General features: G+C 40.2%; 1 protein-coding gene across 1 annotated transcript in view; it reads right to left on the minus strand.

Annotated features, from left to right (window-relative positions):
- Positions 1 to 20,530, minus strand: part of CELF4 (CUGBP Elav-like family member 4) — a 710,880-nt gene that overhangs the window by 19,944 nt on the left and 670,406 nt on the right. The window contains exon 12 of the mRNA XM_085321945.1: positions 5,655 to 5,821. Coding sequence (XP_085178071.1) covers positions 5,694 to 5,821 — 128 coding nt within the window. The 3' untranslated portion in view covers positions 5,655 to 5,693. The remainder of the gene's footprint in view (positions 1 to 5,654; positions 5,822 to 20,530) is intronic.

The following is a 20,530-nucleotide window of genomic DNA, read 5'->3' on the forward strand; positions in this document are numbered from 1 at the left end:
TCTCTTCTCTTCTCTTCTCTTCTCTTCTCTTCTCTTCTCTTCTCTTCTCTTCTCTTCTCTTCTCTTCTCTTCTCTTCTCTTCTTCTTTTTCTTCTCTTCTCTTCTCTTCTCTTCTCTTCTCTTTTTTCTTCTTTTTTCTTCTTTTCTTTTTTCTCTCTTATCACGGAACAGATAATGAGAAAAATGCAATGTTTTCCAGTTTGGTAACCAATACATTCCAATGGAAAAAATGACATTTCCTATCTGAAAAATATCACTTGTTCCAGCCAGCTGCAATACAAGCTACAATAAACCACATCAGCACACTTTTGCAGCACTGTAAAGAAGGATCTGAACATCTTTTCTCTGTACGCAGATTTTGAACACGGTTATTTCCCCTGATATTTTAGTGAAGTAGGTTGCCTGGACATGCAGTCTTTTAATAATTTTCCTCTACTCCCCTTGGAAGACTACAGCACAACTGAAAAAAAAAAAAAAAACCCACCCTTATTGTTGGCCATTTTCTCCCCTATTCTGCCTCACTTTGCCTCATTCAGTTCATCTGCCTCACACTCACTTTATCTCACTCAGTTCCATCCCAGTGCTCCAGACTGCTTGGATCCAAATGTCCCCTGCCAACTCTAACTTTAAATAAAACTTCAAGAGCAGACTCCCTGAGGAGGTAAATAACACTTTGCTAATGATCAGGCACCAAAATGGAACCACAGAGTGGGAATGGACAGGATCTTCACTGTTCTTCTGTGCAATGTCTTTTAGTGATGTATCAGTGGGATTCTTCTATGGTGATCTGTTAAATTCTAAATACTGAAAAGTTGTGAATTATGGTAGTTATAGGCAATATTGTTCCATTAAGATTCCTACTAGCTTACTATGGGTGAGACATTGGGGAACTAGTTCCTAGACCCCGTTCGGGGGCTAGAAGCACACGGATACCTCTCTGCATGGTGGGAGGAGAAGAGGAGTTTATCTTGCGATCAGTCCTAGTGGGACGTCAGTGTTGGCTGCCTGAAGGGGCTCCTCCACGCATCCCCAAGGCATGGCAAGGTGCGCCTTCAGCTTGTCATACCATATGGTACGTAACAGCTCTGAAGAGTGGCCACTCAAGTGAGCTGTGGGTTTCAGCACTTACTTTTTTCATTATTTATTTCATGCATTTACTATCTGAAAGACACATTAAGTGCCTCCGAATACTTGCTTCCTAGTCCTGAGGGGGGATTTGTAATAGAATATATTGATTTTGGCAGAGTTGCCTCAAATGATCCTCCTCTCTTTTACTTTCTCCTCCCTCCCCCCAACCCTCCTTGCCTTTTGCTACAACTACTTCTGTAATTAGAAAGAAAAAGAGAGAACAGAGGCAGCCATTTTGGAAGTGTTTCACCGTTTGAATTCTTCAGAGCCTTGTTTACCGCAGCTTGTGGGCTTATCTGCCACATCACAGAGACCCTTTCAGTGTTTGACAGCAACTTCAGAGTACTTCCAAGGAAAACAAAAGACTTCAAATCACTGTGGCCTAGACTGCTTGTGTCCCAAAAGGGAGATTTATAAATTAAAAAAAAAAAAAAAAGTGCATTCAGAATTAAAATTGAGTAAAGATCTTTCTTTCTTGTTTGGGAACAATACTCTGGTGGCTTGCATCAAACTGGGTGCTGCTTGTGTTTTTGTTGGCAGCTTCTTATTTTTGGAAAAGAATTTGATAAAACAAATCTCTTCCTTAGAAAAATCCCAATTAAAAAGTTTCTTGAGCATACTCTTGAAGCACATGATTAATTGCCCTGATGTCAATATGGCTATACACATGCTTCAAATTGGAATTGAGATAAGTACCCTGAAGAACTGCAACCAAAGTAAAAGAAGATTAAAAAACATACAGAGGTTATTGTGTTTCTGCCAGTTAAGGGAGCTCTCCAGCTTTGCAATAGCACTCTGTGTGGTACCAGGGGGCCCAGCTGGCTTCAATCCTACTATTTTTCAGAAACTCCTCATTGCAGTAATGATGCTGTCTACTGACTGGACCAGAGACTTCATATGGTATTTTGGAGGCAGACTGGAGGTTGCACATCAAACCACTCATGGGGATACAAAGCGCTGAGCCAAAGACAACTGACCCATCTCTAAGTAATGTTTATTAGTGAGGGCCCAGCCCTGTGCTGACTGCTATTGCACAGCTCTGGCTGGAAGTTGCCTCATATCTGGCCTTGYCAGAGCATGACTAAAAGTCCTGTGTCTGTTTGTAAGGTACTGGTACAGATGTTTCCTAGCACCAGAAAACAGATGAGCTAAAGAGGGAGCTGGATCTCCCGAGCTTTTGGCTCTCCATTGCCACCTCCAAGAATCCTCTCTGTTCTAACTTGGCAAGCTACTTCCTCTGCTAAATCCTTTTTGTGATACCCTCCTTTGGTGCCCTCCTGGGACAACACATGCACCTGGCTAATCCCTTTTGTTAGGTGAAAGGCAACACACACAAAGCTTCTTCCAGATCTCTCTCTTGCTAAAAGACAGGTGGATCTTTGGCTCTTCTGACAGGTTCACCAAGGTGGGATTCAACAAGGACCTTTGAGCTGCATTCCTTCCACTTCGATAGGGACTGTCTACACCTCTATACCTATAAGCAGAGGGTGGAACTGATCTGGTAGTAACAGCTGAGCTGATTTTGAAAGACAGCTGAGAGTTAGAATCAAAATGAAAACTAAGAAAGCTAAAGGATTTCTCAGTTAGAGGCAACTATTCAAGACTGTCCTGCTTTGCACAAACAGAGGGAAGAAGTGCTCAGAGAGAGAGAGAGATTTGCAATTTTATTGCTATTTTATAGCTGTTTTCTTTCTGTATAATTTATTTTGAGTGTGGAGGGAGCTCTAACCCTATTACTGAGTGACCTTTTTATAATAAAAATGCTAAGACCTCAAGGTCAGCCTGGTGATGACAGGTAGAGGTAGAGTGCTCCATAAAGAACCACAAGAGGCAAAACACTGTGGACTGATCCTAGGAAATCTCCAACAGCATACAGGAGTCTACAGCCCAGCACTTTCTTACACCACCATAAGAATCAAGCATAGATTCCACGATCACAGCTACATCACAATATGAGCCCATTGCTTGGCACCAGTGAACCAGGAAGAGATTTCCAAAACTGGGTGGAACTGTGTTCCCCAATCACTCTGCAGGTGTTATTGAAAATCTCTCCAACAAAGGCAGTCCCTGTATTAACAGAATAGCATGCACGCATCTCCCACTCTGCCCCAGCACTTCTGAGCAAAACCTGCAGTAACAAGCCRGTGTGATGAAGCAAAAAAGCATTTGGATATGGAAATCCAATATGGATTGGTTTCAAGCTTSCAAGAGGCCTTGTCATAATCAAGGAAAAGAAAAGAGGTATTTGAAGAGGGAAAACATGTTGATTGTTATCATTGCATAGTCATGTGTAAAGGAGATACTAAACTATGGAGGCTGTATCTTGAGTCTTTATTGCCACGGAGATCCTAAAAACCCCTTTGAAATTAGCACATGCACCTAATATGTTTACTGAAAGGTTTCTTGATCCGCTCCATGTCATCTTCAGTGCAGTATCTCCTTCTCAACCATTTTGATATCAATCCTTAATTCTCAGTGGAATGGATACTGCTCTGAAGGCTGTAATAAAGTATTTTCAAAGATGTTATGTATATCATTGAAAAATTAGAACATTTTGCAGTTCTTTGGAAAGGTTAAAGATGGAGACGTCCTGACCAAATCTTAGATGGGTCAGCAAGGCCTGGATCAGAATCACTGAGTCTTAGACATTATAGCCATAATGGCCTAGAAAGACCACCTAACCACCTCTGTGTCTCAAACCACAGATCCAGAAATTCCCAGTGGAAGGAAAATTTGGGAATATAAACTCCTTATGGCAGTTTAGGGTCACCTTGAATGCTGGGCTTATTAGAGAATCTCTGGTGTGGAATGGCTTTGACAGCAGAGAGAATTTCCTGTCTCTGTAACAAACACATTCATTTTTATATTTATGTTTCTCCAGCAATTATCTAATGGGAAAGCCAACCAGTGTTGGAAAACAGGCTGAACATTTTGGGCCCAACATAAAAGGAGAGTGTCGAATTACAGCGAATGGCAAGCTCTATTCAGCAGGGCAGATTTGGTTTTGCCAGTGCTGAWACAAATGTAATTTGCCAGTCCTCATATCCTTCCTCAACAGTGATGCTTGATGGCATGGGAGGTGGAAGTTTACCTATCATCTGTGATACCATGCAATGTAAAATATGCCTGGAAACATCATCAGGAATAGCAGTGTTCTATCTTTGGTATCATTCAGATTGGCTCCATGACCTGTCAACATGCTTCTTACTCTCAGCAGCTAAAAGTTGGGCACTATCTGTAATGCTATCACTGTTCTGTTTGAAAAGAGAACTGACTGATGGTTTGTGTCATTTTGTCATGGTGTGTGGCAAAGTTGTATTATTCAAAGGTGACTATTTGAGTTAAAACTCTAAGCCTCATCATCAGAAGTCACTGCCATATTCAGGACACAGTGTATTGCAGTGCAGGGAATCTCCCAGTTAACTCCAGCCAAGCTGGTGTGTTTACACAGCACACATCACTGCCATCCAACTTCACCTTATATATCTCTCGTTTCTGCTGTAACTGTACAGTGCAGACATAGAAAGCCCATGACATCAAGAGTCTTGAACCCCTAAATATTTGCAAAAACAGTGAGAGATAGGTGCTTTGATTATTTTAAGCACCTAGGAATACAGRGCCTTTAAAAATGGGGCTTAGACTCTGAAGACATAAGTACTTGTGAATATATTATTCAGTGTCTATTCTCCATTTTTGTCATTGGGAAAAGGCTGAGAATCCAGTGACACAAGCTTGTTTTTCTGGTATTTTTGGTACTGTTACATGCATCAGAAATTTCCTTGTAACACCAAGCTATCTCCTTTCCAACACCATCACAAAGTGAGTCTAACAATGAGACTCATTCAAATATTTCTAGATCCTCACTCAAGCAAAGCTTGCTTAGCTTTGTTTGTGTTTTATCTAAACACTGGAGTTAACAGTAACTAAGCAAGATATGAGCATGGATTCCTTTATTAATTTCTTGGGCTTAGAGAGAAAGAAATTAGGGGTCATTTAATTGTMAGGGAGATGTATTCACACATAGTTACTAAACTCAGATGAAACTGGATACAGACTATATTGCATGAAGAATGAAGAATGCATTGAAACATTTGCAACACAGAGCTATTGAGACAGACACTGTCCCAGCGCAATCACATGGGATAAAACTGCAGCCCAATCCCAGAAAATTGCAGATTTTCTTCAGCCACCAAAAATCTTCTCTTTGGCTGAGCAAGGGGTAATGGAACAGCTGTTGGCTTCCCTCTAGTGATCAAGAAGACTTTTTAGAGATGCCAGATGCCATTAGAGTGGGGAGTTTGGCTCAATCCCTCATTAAGCATCCGTCTGCCTCTCTTTCTAACAAGGTACACACACAAACAGTTCCTGGTTTATGTGTGGGTGTGTGTCTGTGTGGTGTGGCTCTAGCCAGAAGCCTAAGTGAAAAAGGCAGAAGCTAGAGGATCACAGAGCTGAATCTTTTCAAGAGTCTACAACACAAAGAGAGGCTAAGACCACAGCTGACATCCCCCACCCCATGCAGTTACCTGTGCTAGTGCTTTGTATCCAGCGGTTCCTACAACTCTTCAGTAGGGACGATTAGCATCCTTTGGCCTCTTGAGCTGCACCTTCAGCCTCTTCATGCCAATCTGGAAGCCATTCATAGCCTGGATGGCAGCTTGGGCACTGGCAGGATTGTCAAAACTCACAAAACCTGTCAAAACATGAGGCAAGGCAGAGGGCTTAATGAGCTGAAGGGAGCCAAGGCACATACATGCAACGACCACTGAGAATGAACATGGGGAAAGGGGTGAGGGTGGTAGTAGGGAGGGAGTGAGCAGGTAGGTGGGTGGGAGGGTGGGTAGGAAACTGAGGAGAGGATGGTTGCCAATGGGGGACGGAGGGTAGGAGGGGTTGTTACAGATAGGGATCCCAAGACGCTGTGCCATGGGGTCCCAGGCACTGCATGCCATTTCAGACACAACACTGAAGCTTGGGAATCCAAATGCTGGTGCCATAGTACCAGCACACACAAGACTGGGGTAACCTTTGCTCTGAGTGTCAGCAGATGTGACATATGGTTTCAAGGCGCTTGTTCTCTGTCTTGTTCTCTTCCCCTCTGTCATGACTGGAGTAACTCTCCTTCTAYGCCCTTCTTCACTTACTTACCAGTATAATCTTTCCTTTGCCTTCAAATATTCACGAAGAAGGGAACCTGATATACCTACTGCTACTTCCTCATTATGGCAATATACATAAGACATGAATTTAATAAGTTCTCCGTTAGGGTATTCACTGGCATGGATAGTTTGATTTTTGGCCACTGACGCGATACAAGAGTTTTATTAACTGGCAATTACTGCAGATTCTTTTCTTTATGTTGACTCTGCAGCTGAGAAAGATTAACTCTAGTGCTTTCCTAACATGGTTTCCATAAGTAGTTTCATACCTTACCAGCACATCAACCAATCAACCATGGAGAGTATCCAGCAATAAAAACACCCTTAGTGATTGAATATTGTACCTACAGGCTATCTAAGATGMCATTCTTTTTCTCAGTGGAAGAGCTGCCATTTGAGGATCAACAGAGCCAACACAGGTCAGACTCAAGCAGAAGTCAATTCATCTAACTCACTCAACTTCRAGGAAGTTTTTGTTTGTTTGTTTTTCCTATGTTAGCTCCAGGAACTCCCTTGCCCAGACTGTACATGCATTTAGCTGGAGTGACTGTGGGATTGAGAGATGTGTGAGGCAAGGGGCCAACACATTGTATAAGAAGTGCTTCTGCTACCTTTGCCAGAAATGTCCTCATGTGCCAACAACATCTCTGAGCACAAACACCAGGTAAGACTAGCCTGGACCAGTCTGCAGTCCAGACRAAGCCATCTGTTTTCCTAACTCTGCAAAGCTCTGGCAGCACAAATCATCCTCTGGAACCTGATGTCTCTTGATAAAGAGGCTGAAATGAAGAGGCAGTTTGAGGCAGCCCCTCAAAAAGCTAATGCTGAACATTTGCTGCCAGTGGTACACCTGTTCCTGACAACAGCACAGGACGTGGTTTACGGCCCTGAGCTGCTGTACCATGACTGCATTCAGCATCACCTCCTCTCTGGTTTAGTTCATCCTGGAAAGCAAGTGTCACAATGATACATGACAGACTGCATTTGAAAAAGACAAACATACACATGCATACACATATATGAAAAGACACGTCTTCTCACTCTTATCTTAAAGCTGTACTCCCTGCCTTTGGCTAATAACATAGGTTTATGAGGTCAAAAAACTGATAATCTTAACCAAGGTGAAACAATAGGTTTACTGAGTGTGGCAGGTGCAGCTTCAAAAGGGAAACCTATAGAATAAGCACGCATCCCTCTTCTTCCTCTCCTCTTGAAGCCAAAGTTCCAAGCAATTGATTCTCTATGGTGTTATCCTACCAGCCCCCTGGACGAAGATGCACCAGTACTGCAGCTCTGAAGATGTAAGCAAATGAGTTGTTCAAGCCTCACAGGAGTCATCAATCACTGGACAGAAAACTGGAGAGTAATGGTGAGTAATGATCTGGGGTGTTATTAAATAGCAATGGACCTGCTTTTGCAATATCTTATTAGCCAGTAAACATCTGGTAATGTTCCCAATTTATGTCTGGCTAGTTGAATAATCTATCAGTCAACAAGATCCTATGCTTGATCTCAGCAATGGAACAAACAAGCAATTACTGATTTTGCCTGAGTAGGTTTAGTCTTTAAATGCTGCCGGAAGCACCACTGGAAGTGCCYGACTTGATTTGAACTTGAAATTTGCTGTCTAGTTACCTGACATGTTTGAATATAGATCATAGTGAAAGATAGTTCTTTTTAAAATCACCTCTGGACTGTTAATACTCCTACCCAAGACATATCTGCTACATCTATATCAGGAAATTAAAACAGTGCCAGGGAAATTTCACTGGCACTGTAGCCCAATCATCTMCACCATTAAATTTTTAGGAAGGTCCTTGACATAGTTTTGGCTTGTGCCTAGCTCCAAACAGTTCCTGGGCACAGTTTGAGTATTAGCAAAGGATGGGGGCCATTTTCAGTAGTTAGCTTGGACATGGTCACAATATTCTGAAAAGTAAGGGAATTTAATAGTTTGGGTGTGGGTCATTCTTTGCCAGCTGGCCTCAGTGGTAGAGAAAAGTGCCAGGTATGTTTATTTTACTGATACAGACACAACTACCAAATATCAAAGCTAGGTTGGCTGAAGTTGGATAATTGCTTACATTATGCCTTTAGAGAACCTAATTTGCCCCTGAAGTTCAATTTCTACTCTTTTAAATGATCCTGTGGCAGTGTGTCTTCTACTGACTAAGTGTGCATGTCGAGGGTATATCTACACGTACATCTACTTGTGAGCAGATCAGACTGGAATCCTAAACTAATCAATGGAGGTCTAGCCAATAGTCAATAGAGTGTAGGACTCAATTTTTCTCTTCCTTTGGGGTGTGCCTAGCTATGCCCAAATGAATCACACTGTAATAACAGGAACTAACGCTCACTGCAATGAAGCTACATACCTCGCTTAAACCAAGGTAACTATAACACAGGATTTATCTGGTTCTACAGTTGGGACTGACTTCTCCAGGTAAGATTTCCTGAAGTGACTGCTGTCTGGGTGATTCACTCCCCAGAGTGATGTTGCTGATTCAAACTCATATGCATAACATATGCAAACCTCACCAGAAACACTGGCAGTGTTGATGGGAAGTCTATTATTTGTCCACTTTTTCAGGGACTAGACCTTTAATCAGATGATAAGCCCTGGCGATGCGTTGCTGATATAGTCATACCAATACAAGAATCCTTCCTTTAAAGAAGCTCACAAAGCTACACTAGTTTTTACTATCACTTTGCTCTTAAGATGGAATTCTAACTCCATTTCTTCACTCAGTGCAAAGCTGTAAATAACACAACATTTTAACAAATGGGACTAATAAAAGAGATTAAAAGTGCATTTGCTCATTATATTTCATTTAGACCACAGGATAATGAAGCAGGGAGTTGCGCCCTGATGCTACTGCTGTATCAGTTGCCTGCAGATTTGGACTGGGTTTGGATTATTTAATTTTTTTGTCTCTTAGTTGTCCTGATCTCCACTGCTGCAATATAAAACCTTTTACTAGCTAGCAGCTGAGGGCAGAGGGGCCAGAATTGCTGGGGATAGTGAAGGAGGAGGCCAATAATTGTGCATTTTCCTTGGGAGCACATCATAGGGAAAGAACAGCTGATGTTTCTAGCTTTATTTGACCGTTCTAGTTTCAGAGGACCTGCTCAGAAATTGTTGGTGCATTCAGCTCTCCCCTTTCATGTTACTTATGTGCAGTTGTATTTAATGTTGTTGAAGGTATCTGAATGGACTCCAAAAATAAGAAAAGCTATGGCTTATTCTGAGAGTTGAGATGTCACAGTGACAGGCAGACTGACAGACAACCAGAGCTGACAATATCATATGCTTTTCCCTTTTCAGGTGAAATATCTACTAGTGGATTATATGACTGCCACCACAGGCAGATTTTTGTTATATTCACTATTGACAGTTAACCAGCTTTTTTTCTCCAGGTCAACATCTGCAACATTAGTGGTGCTACACCATATTTAAACAGGTATGACTAAGAATGGCATGTGTGTCCTGGAAGAATAGCTTAAATACCTGTTTTCTTATTGGCTTTAATGTTTGGATTCACGGCTATAGGGCACAAAGCATGATGCTACTACTTTAGCTGCTCAAGAAGCTGTGTCTGTTTTGAACACTACCCCTGCATTGTCATCTACACTCTTGAAGGACAAAAAAGAAAGGGAGAGGTTAAAAGGCTTGAAGCTGTTTCTGTGCATCAGTTAATTAATAATCAGAGAAATATATGTCCTGGTCTGAAGATGGTTGGTAGGAGGACAGGGTTTTGTGATAAATCTATTTTATGTTTTTTTTTTCTCCCCCAGGGATTATGTAAAAAGGCTGTTCTAATAAATGATTTATCAAAGCAGCAAAGAATCAAGAAATCTGCTAAGATTGCAGCTCAGGGCATCTAATCTTCCTGGTTCTGCAGAGTATCCTCCTGAAAAGGTTGACATTAGACTCTATGGCCTTTCCTGACCTGCTCTTCTCTGCRTGATAGTGAAATGATCAGTAGGCAGAAACTGGGACAGTATCTTGGAGGGAACTTTGGCCTGACTTCTCATTTCTTCCACGGAAAGTCTTGGTAGTGGAACATGCTAAGGGAGCTTCATGCCTTCCTCATGACAGTGGCATGAGTACCAATGGTTTTATGTAACTAAGGACTCAATTCAAGGGCTGTTCTTCAGTTTTAATCAACTGAAATGATAAAGAAGGGGATTAGTAAGCTATTTCTGAGTGTGTCTGAAGACTACTTTGAGACTGTAAACTTTTCACTCACAGTGAGTAGTGGCTCTGCACAGCCATGAATTCATTTCTGCACTAAGTACGTTCCTCAATGACTATATCATTAAGTTCCCATGGATCCAAAATTGGGCTTTGTGAGTTTTCTGTCTCTCTTTGCATGCTGCAAGAAGAATTAGCAGTTGACATGTAGAACAACATTTTGATAATCTTCTACCAGGTTGGAATAACATGTTGCCTCTCTTTAACAGAAATCTTCCTCTGGATGGAGCCCAGAGCTTGGTAACTTGCACTGAAGATCCTCCAAATCAGCATTCAAGAGTATGGCCAATGATAGGTCTAAATGCAAATTTTTAATCCAAAGACCCCAGTATCTGGGGGCAGATGGTCCCACCACATGTCCACTTATGTAACTAGGCTGGTCTCGGGCAATAGAAAGGAAAGTAGGATCTTCAAAGAGAAAAATAGTTAATTTTCTTAAAATTATGAAATTTTAAGGGCTTACTGGCCTCATGCTTGCTACACAAAACTACAATCACAGCAACCCACTCTGCAAGAGATTACAACAGAAATGAATAGACATTGGTGCTTACTGGCTTCCTTAGGCCAGGGCTAGATTTTTCTGGTTCTGGCTGTCAGTCCATTTGTCTGACTGCCATGATCTTACTGATCTGGTATTGAATGTCCCTAGCTAAGTAGAGGATCTCATTCTTCAGAACTTTTCTCTCTTGTCATTCAATCCATGCTGGTCTCACTAGAGTGAAAGGGGCAGATCAGAAAAGATAAATACTGTACTCTACAGGATCTGCCTCTCAGCCTATGGAAGGTAAATTCCTATGCAGTGAAAGAGAAGGAAAGGTCTTTCTGCACACATGGGCTGGGTAACTAGCACAGAAGAAGTCCATGCCCCTTGCCTCCTTCAGGTCCACAGCATAGTTATTGAGGTGGTAAGATGACCAGACAACAAAGACAGGAGAGAGCTGTAGAAAGCACTGGCAATTGGTTAGACCACAGGCCCCACTCCTTCCCAGCATCTGTATTAGTAATTAAGCAATTAGTTATTAATGCAACTGTCCCCTTGGAGCATGGCTTCCTTGCCTTTGTTACTAAATCAACGAAGGGTGAGACCTAGGAATTGCAGGGAGGCATTTTCTGCTGGGATGGCAATGAGGAGGTGCTCACATCACAGGCGCTGTCTCTCCCGCAAGAAGAGCACTGGGGAAAAGCTCCCACCCTTCTTCCCTTCCTCCCCCGACAACATTGGGAGCTGACCTCCCACCCCTCTTGGTACTTCCCTGCTACCTCAGTCCATTTCATTTCTAGGACTGCTCAGTTTCTCTCTTCCCAAGTTTATTAGTGTTATCAGAGAATAGAGGTTTTCCTTTAATTGCCTTGCAAGGTCTTTACCTTGCTATGTTCTTTACACGATGTACTAGCTGCTGTCTTGCAATTTTTTTAATGCTGTAAAGAATTTCAGGATACAATCTGTATGTAAGTAGCTCTATAATGTATGTGTGCATTGGAAGGTATTGTATTGTAAGGTGATTTATGAGTACCGGAATACTCAATAAAGGAATATGTCTACAGATCAAGGGCACAGCATTTCAGCTATTTTCCAGTGTCTAATAGGATTGGATGATTTTTTTGGAATATTTAACCTTCCACTGATGTTTAATCATGTCCTAGTGAGAKTCGTGTATCCAGTTATCCATCCCATCCATCCATCCATCCACCCATTTTGTAATGTCTGAACAGTCAGTAACTGATGACTATGCTAAACAACTGCTATTAAATATTTCACTTTGTGTTGGATGAGATAATTGGAACCCAAGAATATTCAAAGAATGAGCTAAGAAATTTGCTTAACCATTAATGCTCATTTTAGAAATTAATGGAATATTAAAAAAGCTTCACGTTTTCCTGAAAAAAAATCTATTATTAATTTCTAAAGATGTAAACCAGATAACCTGGTAAACTTTGTTAATCTTTCATAAATCTAAGTAAAAACTATGAAAATATTGATATGAGATTATATGGTAAAGAATTTTAAAATGTAGAATTAACACTAATCAGCATGATTGAATGGAAAATAGTTTCTGTCAAATCAACCTACTTTTATGAAATTGTAAGTTTGGATAATCAAGTAAGTTGTCAAAGAGTATACTTAAACTTCTCTAGAGTATTTGACAGAGTCCCTCTTTAAAAAAAATGAAAGCAAGTGACATCATTAAATTCCTTAAAAACTAACTTGTATATCACCCAAAATAGCTGTAAATTGTCACTTATAATAAATATGGAAGAGTTTCTAGTAGGCTTCTCCAGGAAAATGCTGAAAGTTCTGTGCTATTCAGTATCTCTAACATTTCCTTTAAGATATCTAAAGTAATTGCTAGTAGAATTTGCCAATCATACAAAAAAATAGTGGAGTGATAAAAAATGAAAGAAGTAAGTCAGCCTGACCTAGGTCAATGGGGAGGTTGGATTCAGTTAAACAATATTCATTTTAACTCAACCAAATTCAAAATTCTGTATCTAAAGGAAAAAACAGGTGGGCATTTTTTATTCCTCATAAAAAAGAGAATTCTTCATTAGAAAACAATGCCTTTAAAAAGAACAGAGGGGTCATGATAACAGCCAAATAAATGAGCTCTCAGCGCAATGCTGAACTACTTAAAGGGCTTAGTAACAGACTGACTTTTTTAATTTAGAAAAAAAAAGAGCTTGATGAGTTTTACTGGATGGAAGCAGACATTTGACAAATTCAAAATGGAAAAAAGACCCTGAGTCTGCATTTTTTTTTAATAGTGAAGGTAATTAACTATTTTGGAACATTTTGTTTAGCAATAGGGGTAGAATACTTATCACATGAAATCTTGATTAAAAGATTTCCTAAAATGGACACTATGACTCAATCAGAAGGTTTGAACTTGACATATRAGCTTAGGTGTCTGGCATATGTTATCTAGCATTTCAGACCAAAGGATGAGAATGGCCCCTTCTGATATTGCCAATCTGTCTATCTGTATGTCTAGCGCTCATTTCACACAGGTATTTAGAAAGTCAGTTCTTGCCTACTAATCTGGCATGGACTGCAGTAACAGTCATGATAGAGGTGACAATTGATGTTAATGCCTTATAATAAATGGCCCCAAAGTGTGGGCTGCAGACCACTGAGACAGCTGACTAGTACTCGTTCTTCATCTTGCTTCCAGCTGAGAGAAACTGAACAGATGGGAAGGGGAGATTAAATGAAGAGTGAAAGTAGATGGCATGATTAACTTTCTCTAAAGGTCAGAACATCCAGTGCAGAAGGTAGCTAGAAATACAAGAGCATCTTCCTGATGTCACCTTCCTGTCTTCCTGTGCATGCAAGTACTTCCGTACATTGATGCAGTGTGAGCATGAATGGGCAGAGAAGTGGTCCATGTTATCACGCACAGCCAGTTGGATGCTCTCCAGATACTGCCTCAAAGAAGCAGGCCTTCTGTGAAGAAGTTTGAGGGCTGTAGAGGCTGACACTGATTATGATGGTTCAAACCAATAAGGATATTTCTTCCAATGATTCTTCTTTTTCACAATCTGTTCTTTCATATTGCAATTACTCTCATGACTCACATTGAAAGTACATGTTTAAGATTCAATATTAGACCAGAATTTGAACATTTTAAATTATTGCATGGCCAGATACGGAATTGTGACTCATACATTTATAGAAACAGGCTGAGCCATAACCAGTCTGTAACGAGGGCTCCTGATCAGGATCACCTTTCTCTAAAATGAGAAAAAGGAGAAATAAAATTCCGACATGGAAAACTACAACAGATTTCTCATCCTAGGAACTGAGCTAATATTAACAACTTCTCTTTTTCCCATGATCAGAGCTAATCTAACAAGCAACTATTTTCCTTGGGCTGCACATGGTGAGTCTACCCATTAGGTGAGACAGGAGCTGAAGTCATCCAATGAATAGGTAGATAAGTGAAGGATCTAGGTTTCAACCAGTTTTTGGGAAACCCATGAATCAAATGATGGAGCAGTATATATACAGGTCTGCTGTAAACAAGAAGCACTGTGGTTCATCTAAGAGAAGTACCATGTTCAAATCCAGCTGATGATTATTTCTCTTGCAGGGAAAAGCTAGCTGGTGGGGAGTCATCTGTAGCTAAGTTTGGTCCTTTTTTAGGTGATAATTAGAATGGAAGCAATTTCCTAACTGCCTTCAGAAACAGAAGGAACTTTTCTTCTTGAATTGCTTTCTGAGAATTGGTTTACATTGTCAGTGTCTGAGGTCTTGATACATTAATATACGGTTTATGGGGGAACAGATGAAATTTTGAGTAGCTAAGTTCTTCTTCTGGTGTAAAACCAAAACAATGATCAGGCTTAATGTAAGTTTAACTCAAGTATGAGTGAGACCTAAGAAATTAAAGATACATTGAGAGTGTTGCAGAATAAAGATGAAAGATACTGTTTTAGCAGTTTTGTTGAAATTGCACAGTACAGAAAGAATGAAAATATCTACTGAAGGTCTCTCCAGACAAGTGCCACTCTATTTCTCACCTTAATCGTCATTTGTGCTGCTCTCAGGTTCTCTCTGGGACCCTACTTAGTTTGTTGGCCTTTGATAAAGAAGCTACTTAAGAATACAGAATTCTGAATACATTCTGAATACAGAATACAGATTCTGGTCTATTAGAGATGTGCATCATAGAAGATCACCTTTCTTTTGATACTGTTTTGTGGTGGGAGGTGAATTCCTTCCTGACTTAAACAAGACCAAAAAACAAGACAAAAAAAAAAAAAAAAGAAAAATTACAACAAATTGAGGAGGTGCACTGTAAATTCTACTACCAATAAAGATGATTTTTATCAGTTCCTTCATTCCAGGGAGTCTCTAAAATAGATCAGTTCTTGATATAGTAGAGTACAGAATCCTCGGCTTGCTCCTGCTAATCATTACTTAGATGGAAACTAACTATCTCTTCCCTTTATATCCTGTATACCTCACTTTGGGTAGAGTGGGGCAACCGAATAGACATATAGAAAGACTCAGAGCTTCTCTGATGGTACTGTCCAGAAATTCTGTTTCAGAAGCCAGAAACAGTGACGAAAAGCTTTTGGCCATGCTTTTCAAACCAATACATTACTTTATATGTGGGCCACTGTCTGAAGAAAACAGCTAATAAAACAAAAAATTAAAATCAACAAGGAAAAACCTCCTTATATGCAGTGCATCTTATGAGAAGAAAAAGAAAAGAGAAAATCCCTTAATACTTACATCAGAAGGTTGTGAACTGGCACTAAATTATACTGGATACCAACAGGAGAATGCAAGGATTTACAGAAGTACGTTCTAAAGTGGAAGAGCCCTCAGGTAAGGTTGCTGATCCAGATCCAACCAGCTGCTCTATCTGTGGTCTTTTCAGTGTCARTGTAAAACCACTATTCTTTCAATTACCCATAATGGAGAAAGAGATGATCAGCTGGCTTCTTTTGTTATCAGCATCACTAAGAATAAAACATTTCCATATTATCATGTAGCTGCAGATAAATTCATCTAGCTTTGCAACCAAATCATTCACCATTAACTTCTTTCAAAGGAACACCCTGAATCCTGGAGATCTCTGTGAAGCCCAGTGAACAGCCTTCTGTAGCTCCTGAGAAGAATCATATTTAGTTGGTAGGATCTGGATCACGCCACAGATATTGCCTAAGTCTGATCTAATTCTGGCTTCAGCGGCCTCTGTTCAATAACCTCTTGAACTCCTGCTCCAGACTCAGATGGGAGATAGAAAAACACACTTGCATTTTAACTACTGAAATTAGGGAAGCAGAAATATCACTGGAAAATATATTTATGAAAATGGCTTTGGTTAAAAAAACCTTAAGACCTCAAAAAGACATGGTGGTTATTGAAAATTTGGGCAAGAATCTCGATTGGAAGGGGTGGGGTAATAATATACGCCACCTCAAAAAATGCAACTTCTTCTCTCACGAGTGCTTTTAAAAGCCCAGTAACAGAATGACTCCTATGCAGCCTTTTCAGCCACCTCAGGAGGCATACAACGGGCCAGACCAATTCTTGAAAACCTCTACTCTGGTGAAGGGTTTTAAAGGGAGATTAGTGAGCTGTYTTTAGGGCAATCATATATTTTCACCTTTAAATTGTCAAAATACAATGAGATTTATAAGGCCAAAAATGGGTTAAATCTGTTGCCTGTGAAGTAACCAATGACAGTAGCTACTTTTATGAAGTAGACCAAAGGTAAAAGAGACCTCTCTGTCATAATGATAAATATGCCTGGCTGAATATCAAGGGGCCAAATGCTCACCAGSTGAAAAGTGGCACAGTTCTACAAGAGCATCCTGAGCTGCAATAATAGGACCACAGCCAGTCAATTAAGGAAACGTTTACCTTCCTTTGCTGAATAACGACCTGACTGAGTAAAGCCCTGAGCAACACTGGGATCTGACTCAATAGCTGCCTCTGCTTTGGGCAGGCAGTCCAGGAGGTGAGGCTAGAGACATCATGTGGTTCCTTCCAACCTGAATGGTGCTATGAGTCTATGAACAGACAGAAAAAGTGACTGTCACAAGTTATGATGGACAATCCCAAACTAAAGTAATTGGTCATAACTGTAAAGCCCTGTTTTCCGCTRAACACTCATGATTCCCCATGATTATACGCTCATCCCTTAAAGATTAAAAATGGAGAGAATATAATATGAACACATCTTCATAGGGTTTAATATAGGAGCTTTYTGATCATAGGTTTTATTTGATCCTTGTTCCATCTAGCTTTTAATAACACATTTATAGAAATTAACTGCGAACTAATAATGAGCACTGTATCATTTCCTCAAAACCTTTTTCTACTTAATACTAGGCTGCAACTCCTATACAGTCATCTTTAAACTACTCTTAGGCATTCTTAATTCAGTGTTCTTTTCACTGTTTTTGATCATCTGCAGACATATTAGTTACTGGAGAAGTATATACATGTATATGTATATACATTTATGTACATACATATGAATRTATAACTGACGAAGATTGGGGAAGTGTGGCCTGGATATAAGATGATGTTGAATTTGACTGGGGATTTAGGATGGAGGAAATGTGGAATGCTTAAGAAAGGTACCTATTTTTATGTTGGATCTGCAAGCTGTTATCCTGATGATAACCTTTGAGGATGGCAATATATACTATCTGAAATCCCCATCCAGGCATTACTTTTGGTTTGCTTACTTGATAAGTGAGGATATCAGATGCACCAATACGTTAAAAGAATGAGAAGATTGTAAAGTGAACCACTCAGGAATTAGAAAATGCAAGAACTGATGTTATCTCTGAAACTTTAATTCTATATTTTATATATGCATTATGGCATTGCTTCTAATTACACATTTCTGTATTTTCCTTTTTCATGGTATCCTTCTTTAATTACTATAAAGCATGAATGTGTTTTGGGAATGCATAACAGAGTGAGGGAGATGGCCACACATTGAACTCATTGTTACAAATGTTGGAATATGGTCAGTAAACAAGGCAGGGTAAGGATGATTTTGTAGTTACACAACCAAATGCCGCCTTGGAGAACTGGATGTGATCTCTATTTCTGCCATAACATTCCAGTCATGCTGAGTAAATCATAGATCACAGACTTCCTTAATAAAAATCTCCTAGGCTACTTCTATACTAGCAAATAGGCCGGACTCTGAATAGAAATTGCACAACATGACTTGCATCTGTATGGCTAACCTCTCAGCCCTCAAAAGAAGGTGGCTTTGTCTACATTGCTGACTGGGAACAGTCCCTGGCCCTTGTCATCGTCATGTCCAAGCATTGTCCAGCAGGGAGATAACTGGCATAGGCTCAAGTACAGTCAGTGTCGTACAAACATTAAAAGAAAAAAACCAAGAGACAGTTATGGTACGGTGCTTGAGCTAATATCCAGAGCCGTGTTACTTTACCAATACAGATGAAGCCTTATGGCCCTGTTCCTCTTTTCCCTTGTGCTCGGTGTGAGATCTGAGATTTCCTTGGCAAAGGCTGTGTGCCTCTACTTGCATCTGAAGTTGACAGGAACATCGAATGTCCTACATCATGTTAAATACTTTGAGAAAACAAGAAAATAGAGCAGCCAAGCTCATGGCATCTCGTATTAGGCATCCAAGATTAGTAAACAGTTTTGAACATCTTTTCTATGCCTCACCATTCCCTTGCTAAAATGAGGACAACATGAGCACTGTGAAAATGCTGTTACTCAGCTCTGTGAACCTCTCAAATGCTCTACTGGGAAGGACCTTAGAAAAGCAGATGAGGAAATAATAATAAATTCATATTCATAGCAGGGGTTGAATACTGTGTAGGAAGGAAGGCCTGGGGCCAAGCACAGAGCTGTGAGGATCTGCTGAACAGCTGCTCAGTAACTAGCTAGCTGACAGACTTCAAAATACTGAACAGCAGTCCTGTGCAGTGAATGAGAAAGGATAGATGTATATAAAGAAGTTGAAGATAGATATATGTGGAGATAGATGGATGGTTGGATGGACTAATTCTACAGCTCAGATTCACCTTGTATGAAACAAATCTCCTTGAGAAAACAAAATTAAATTTAACAGATAGCCAAAGTGCTACGGTGGGTTTCCAGTTTCACAAGGGCATGACGATATAAGTGCACTTTCTGCAGATCAGTCATCTTGAGTTCAGAAATGGACCTGCCTGTTTATGTTTCTTTTTTTCTTTTTTGGGGGCTCATTAATGTGTTTAGACTGCCTCCAGACCTGAACTGGTCCATCAACAGAATGTGTGAAGACAAGACAAAGTGCCATTTTAGGGATCCCAGGCCACACTGTTGTCATGCCCATGCCCTACACTTTAAAAGCTGGTATCATGGTGCAAGGAAGTCAAACTAAAGTAGCACAAGCAGCCTTCCTCTGGCATTTCTGCATGTGTGGATGTTCACATTTAGAACTGGAGATCCCTGGAGCATAGGTAGGACTAGCTGTATACAATTAGACCCAGGGTTCATCCATTGTCTAATATCAAAGGTTCTTTTAGGGAAAGTTGCAATAAATAGCATGCTGTGTAGGCACATACGAGATAGTCTGCCTATCATGTTCTTTTCCTAATTCCCAGTGCTGAAGGATTGGTTTGAAGCCCAGAGCACTAAGTTTTTAATCTCTTTCAAAACTCTCTCTCTCTCTTTTTTTTTCCTTTCTTCTGGCATTAACTCTTATAAGTAGTCATTTCCATTAGTCACATAAATGGCCGTTCCATCTTTGAAGTTCATTAAATGAGTAGCCACAAAGACCCTGAAGTAATGAATTCCTCCATCTAATTACACCATAAGTGAAAATATTTCAAATGACTATGTAAGCATGTATGTGAGTAGGTATGTACAAACATATACATAACCTTCAAACGTATTCTAGAGGTGGACTATATCACTTGGATGGAGAGATGGATAGAATAACGACAGATATAGCTGGACAGATAAATAGAAGACAGATTCTGCTAACATATTCTTGTCTAATACATTGTTAAGCTACAAAAGAAAGCAGAAGTCCCTGTGTACAATGTATAGATTTTCTTTAATGTGAGTTATTAGGAAAAGACAGAGCTGTCTCTTTAACCGGAGAGCTGCAAACAGCTGTTCCTTATGCATACATGCTTGCTTGGTCTGAAAGTTTTGGTAAGTCAGTGCATAACTGACAGTTAGATTTATCTCCCCAATAAGCAATCAACATTATAATAAAGGAAAAATGCTTTCAATGCACCTTTGAGAGTGCATCAGAAATTAATCTAAACATCAAATTAATTATAGTTTGTAAATGAATAGTGGCTCACAGCCCTAATACTTCTCCCGCTCCTCCTCCTCCCCGCAAACCTCCCCCAACTGCCTGCAATGGCTGGAGGTGCTGTGTGGTGAGTTTGATGAAAAGCTCCTTCTCCTTCTTACTCGCACGACTCTTAGCTGGAGAAGTGTCCCTTCTTTACTCAACGGGCCTGAAGTCTCAGAGCA

This window comes from Rhea americana, unplaced genomic scaffold, assembly GCF_003343005.1.
Source record: "Rhea americana isolate MKP2758 unplaced genomic scaffold, rheAme1 scaffold_73, whole genome shotgun sequence".
NCBI lineage: Eukaryota > Metazoa > Chordata > Aves > Rheiformes > Rheidae > Rhea > Rhea americana.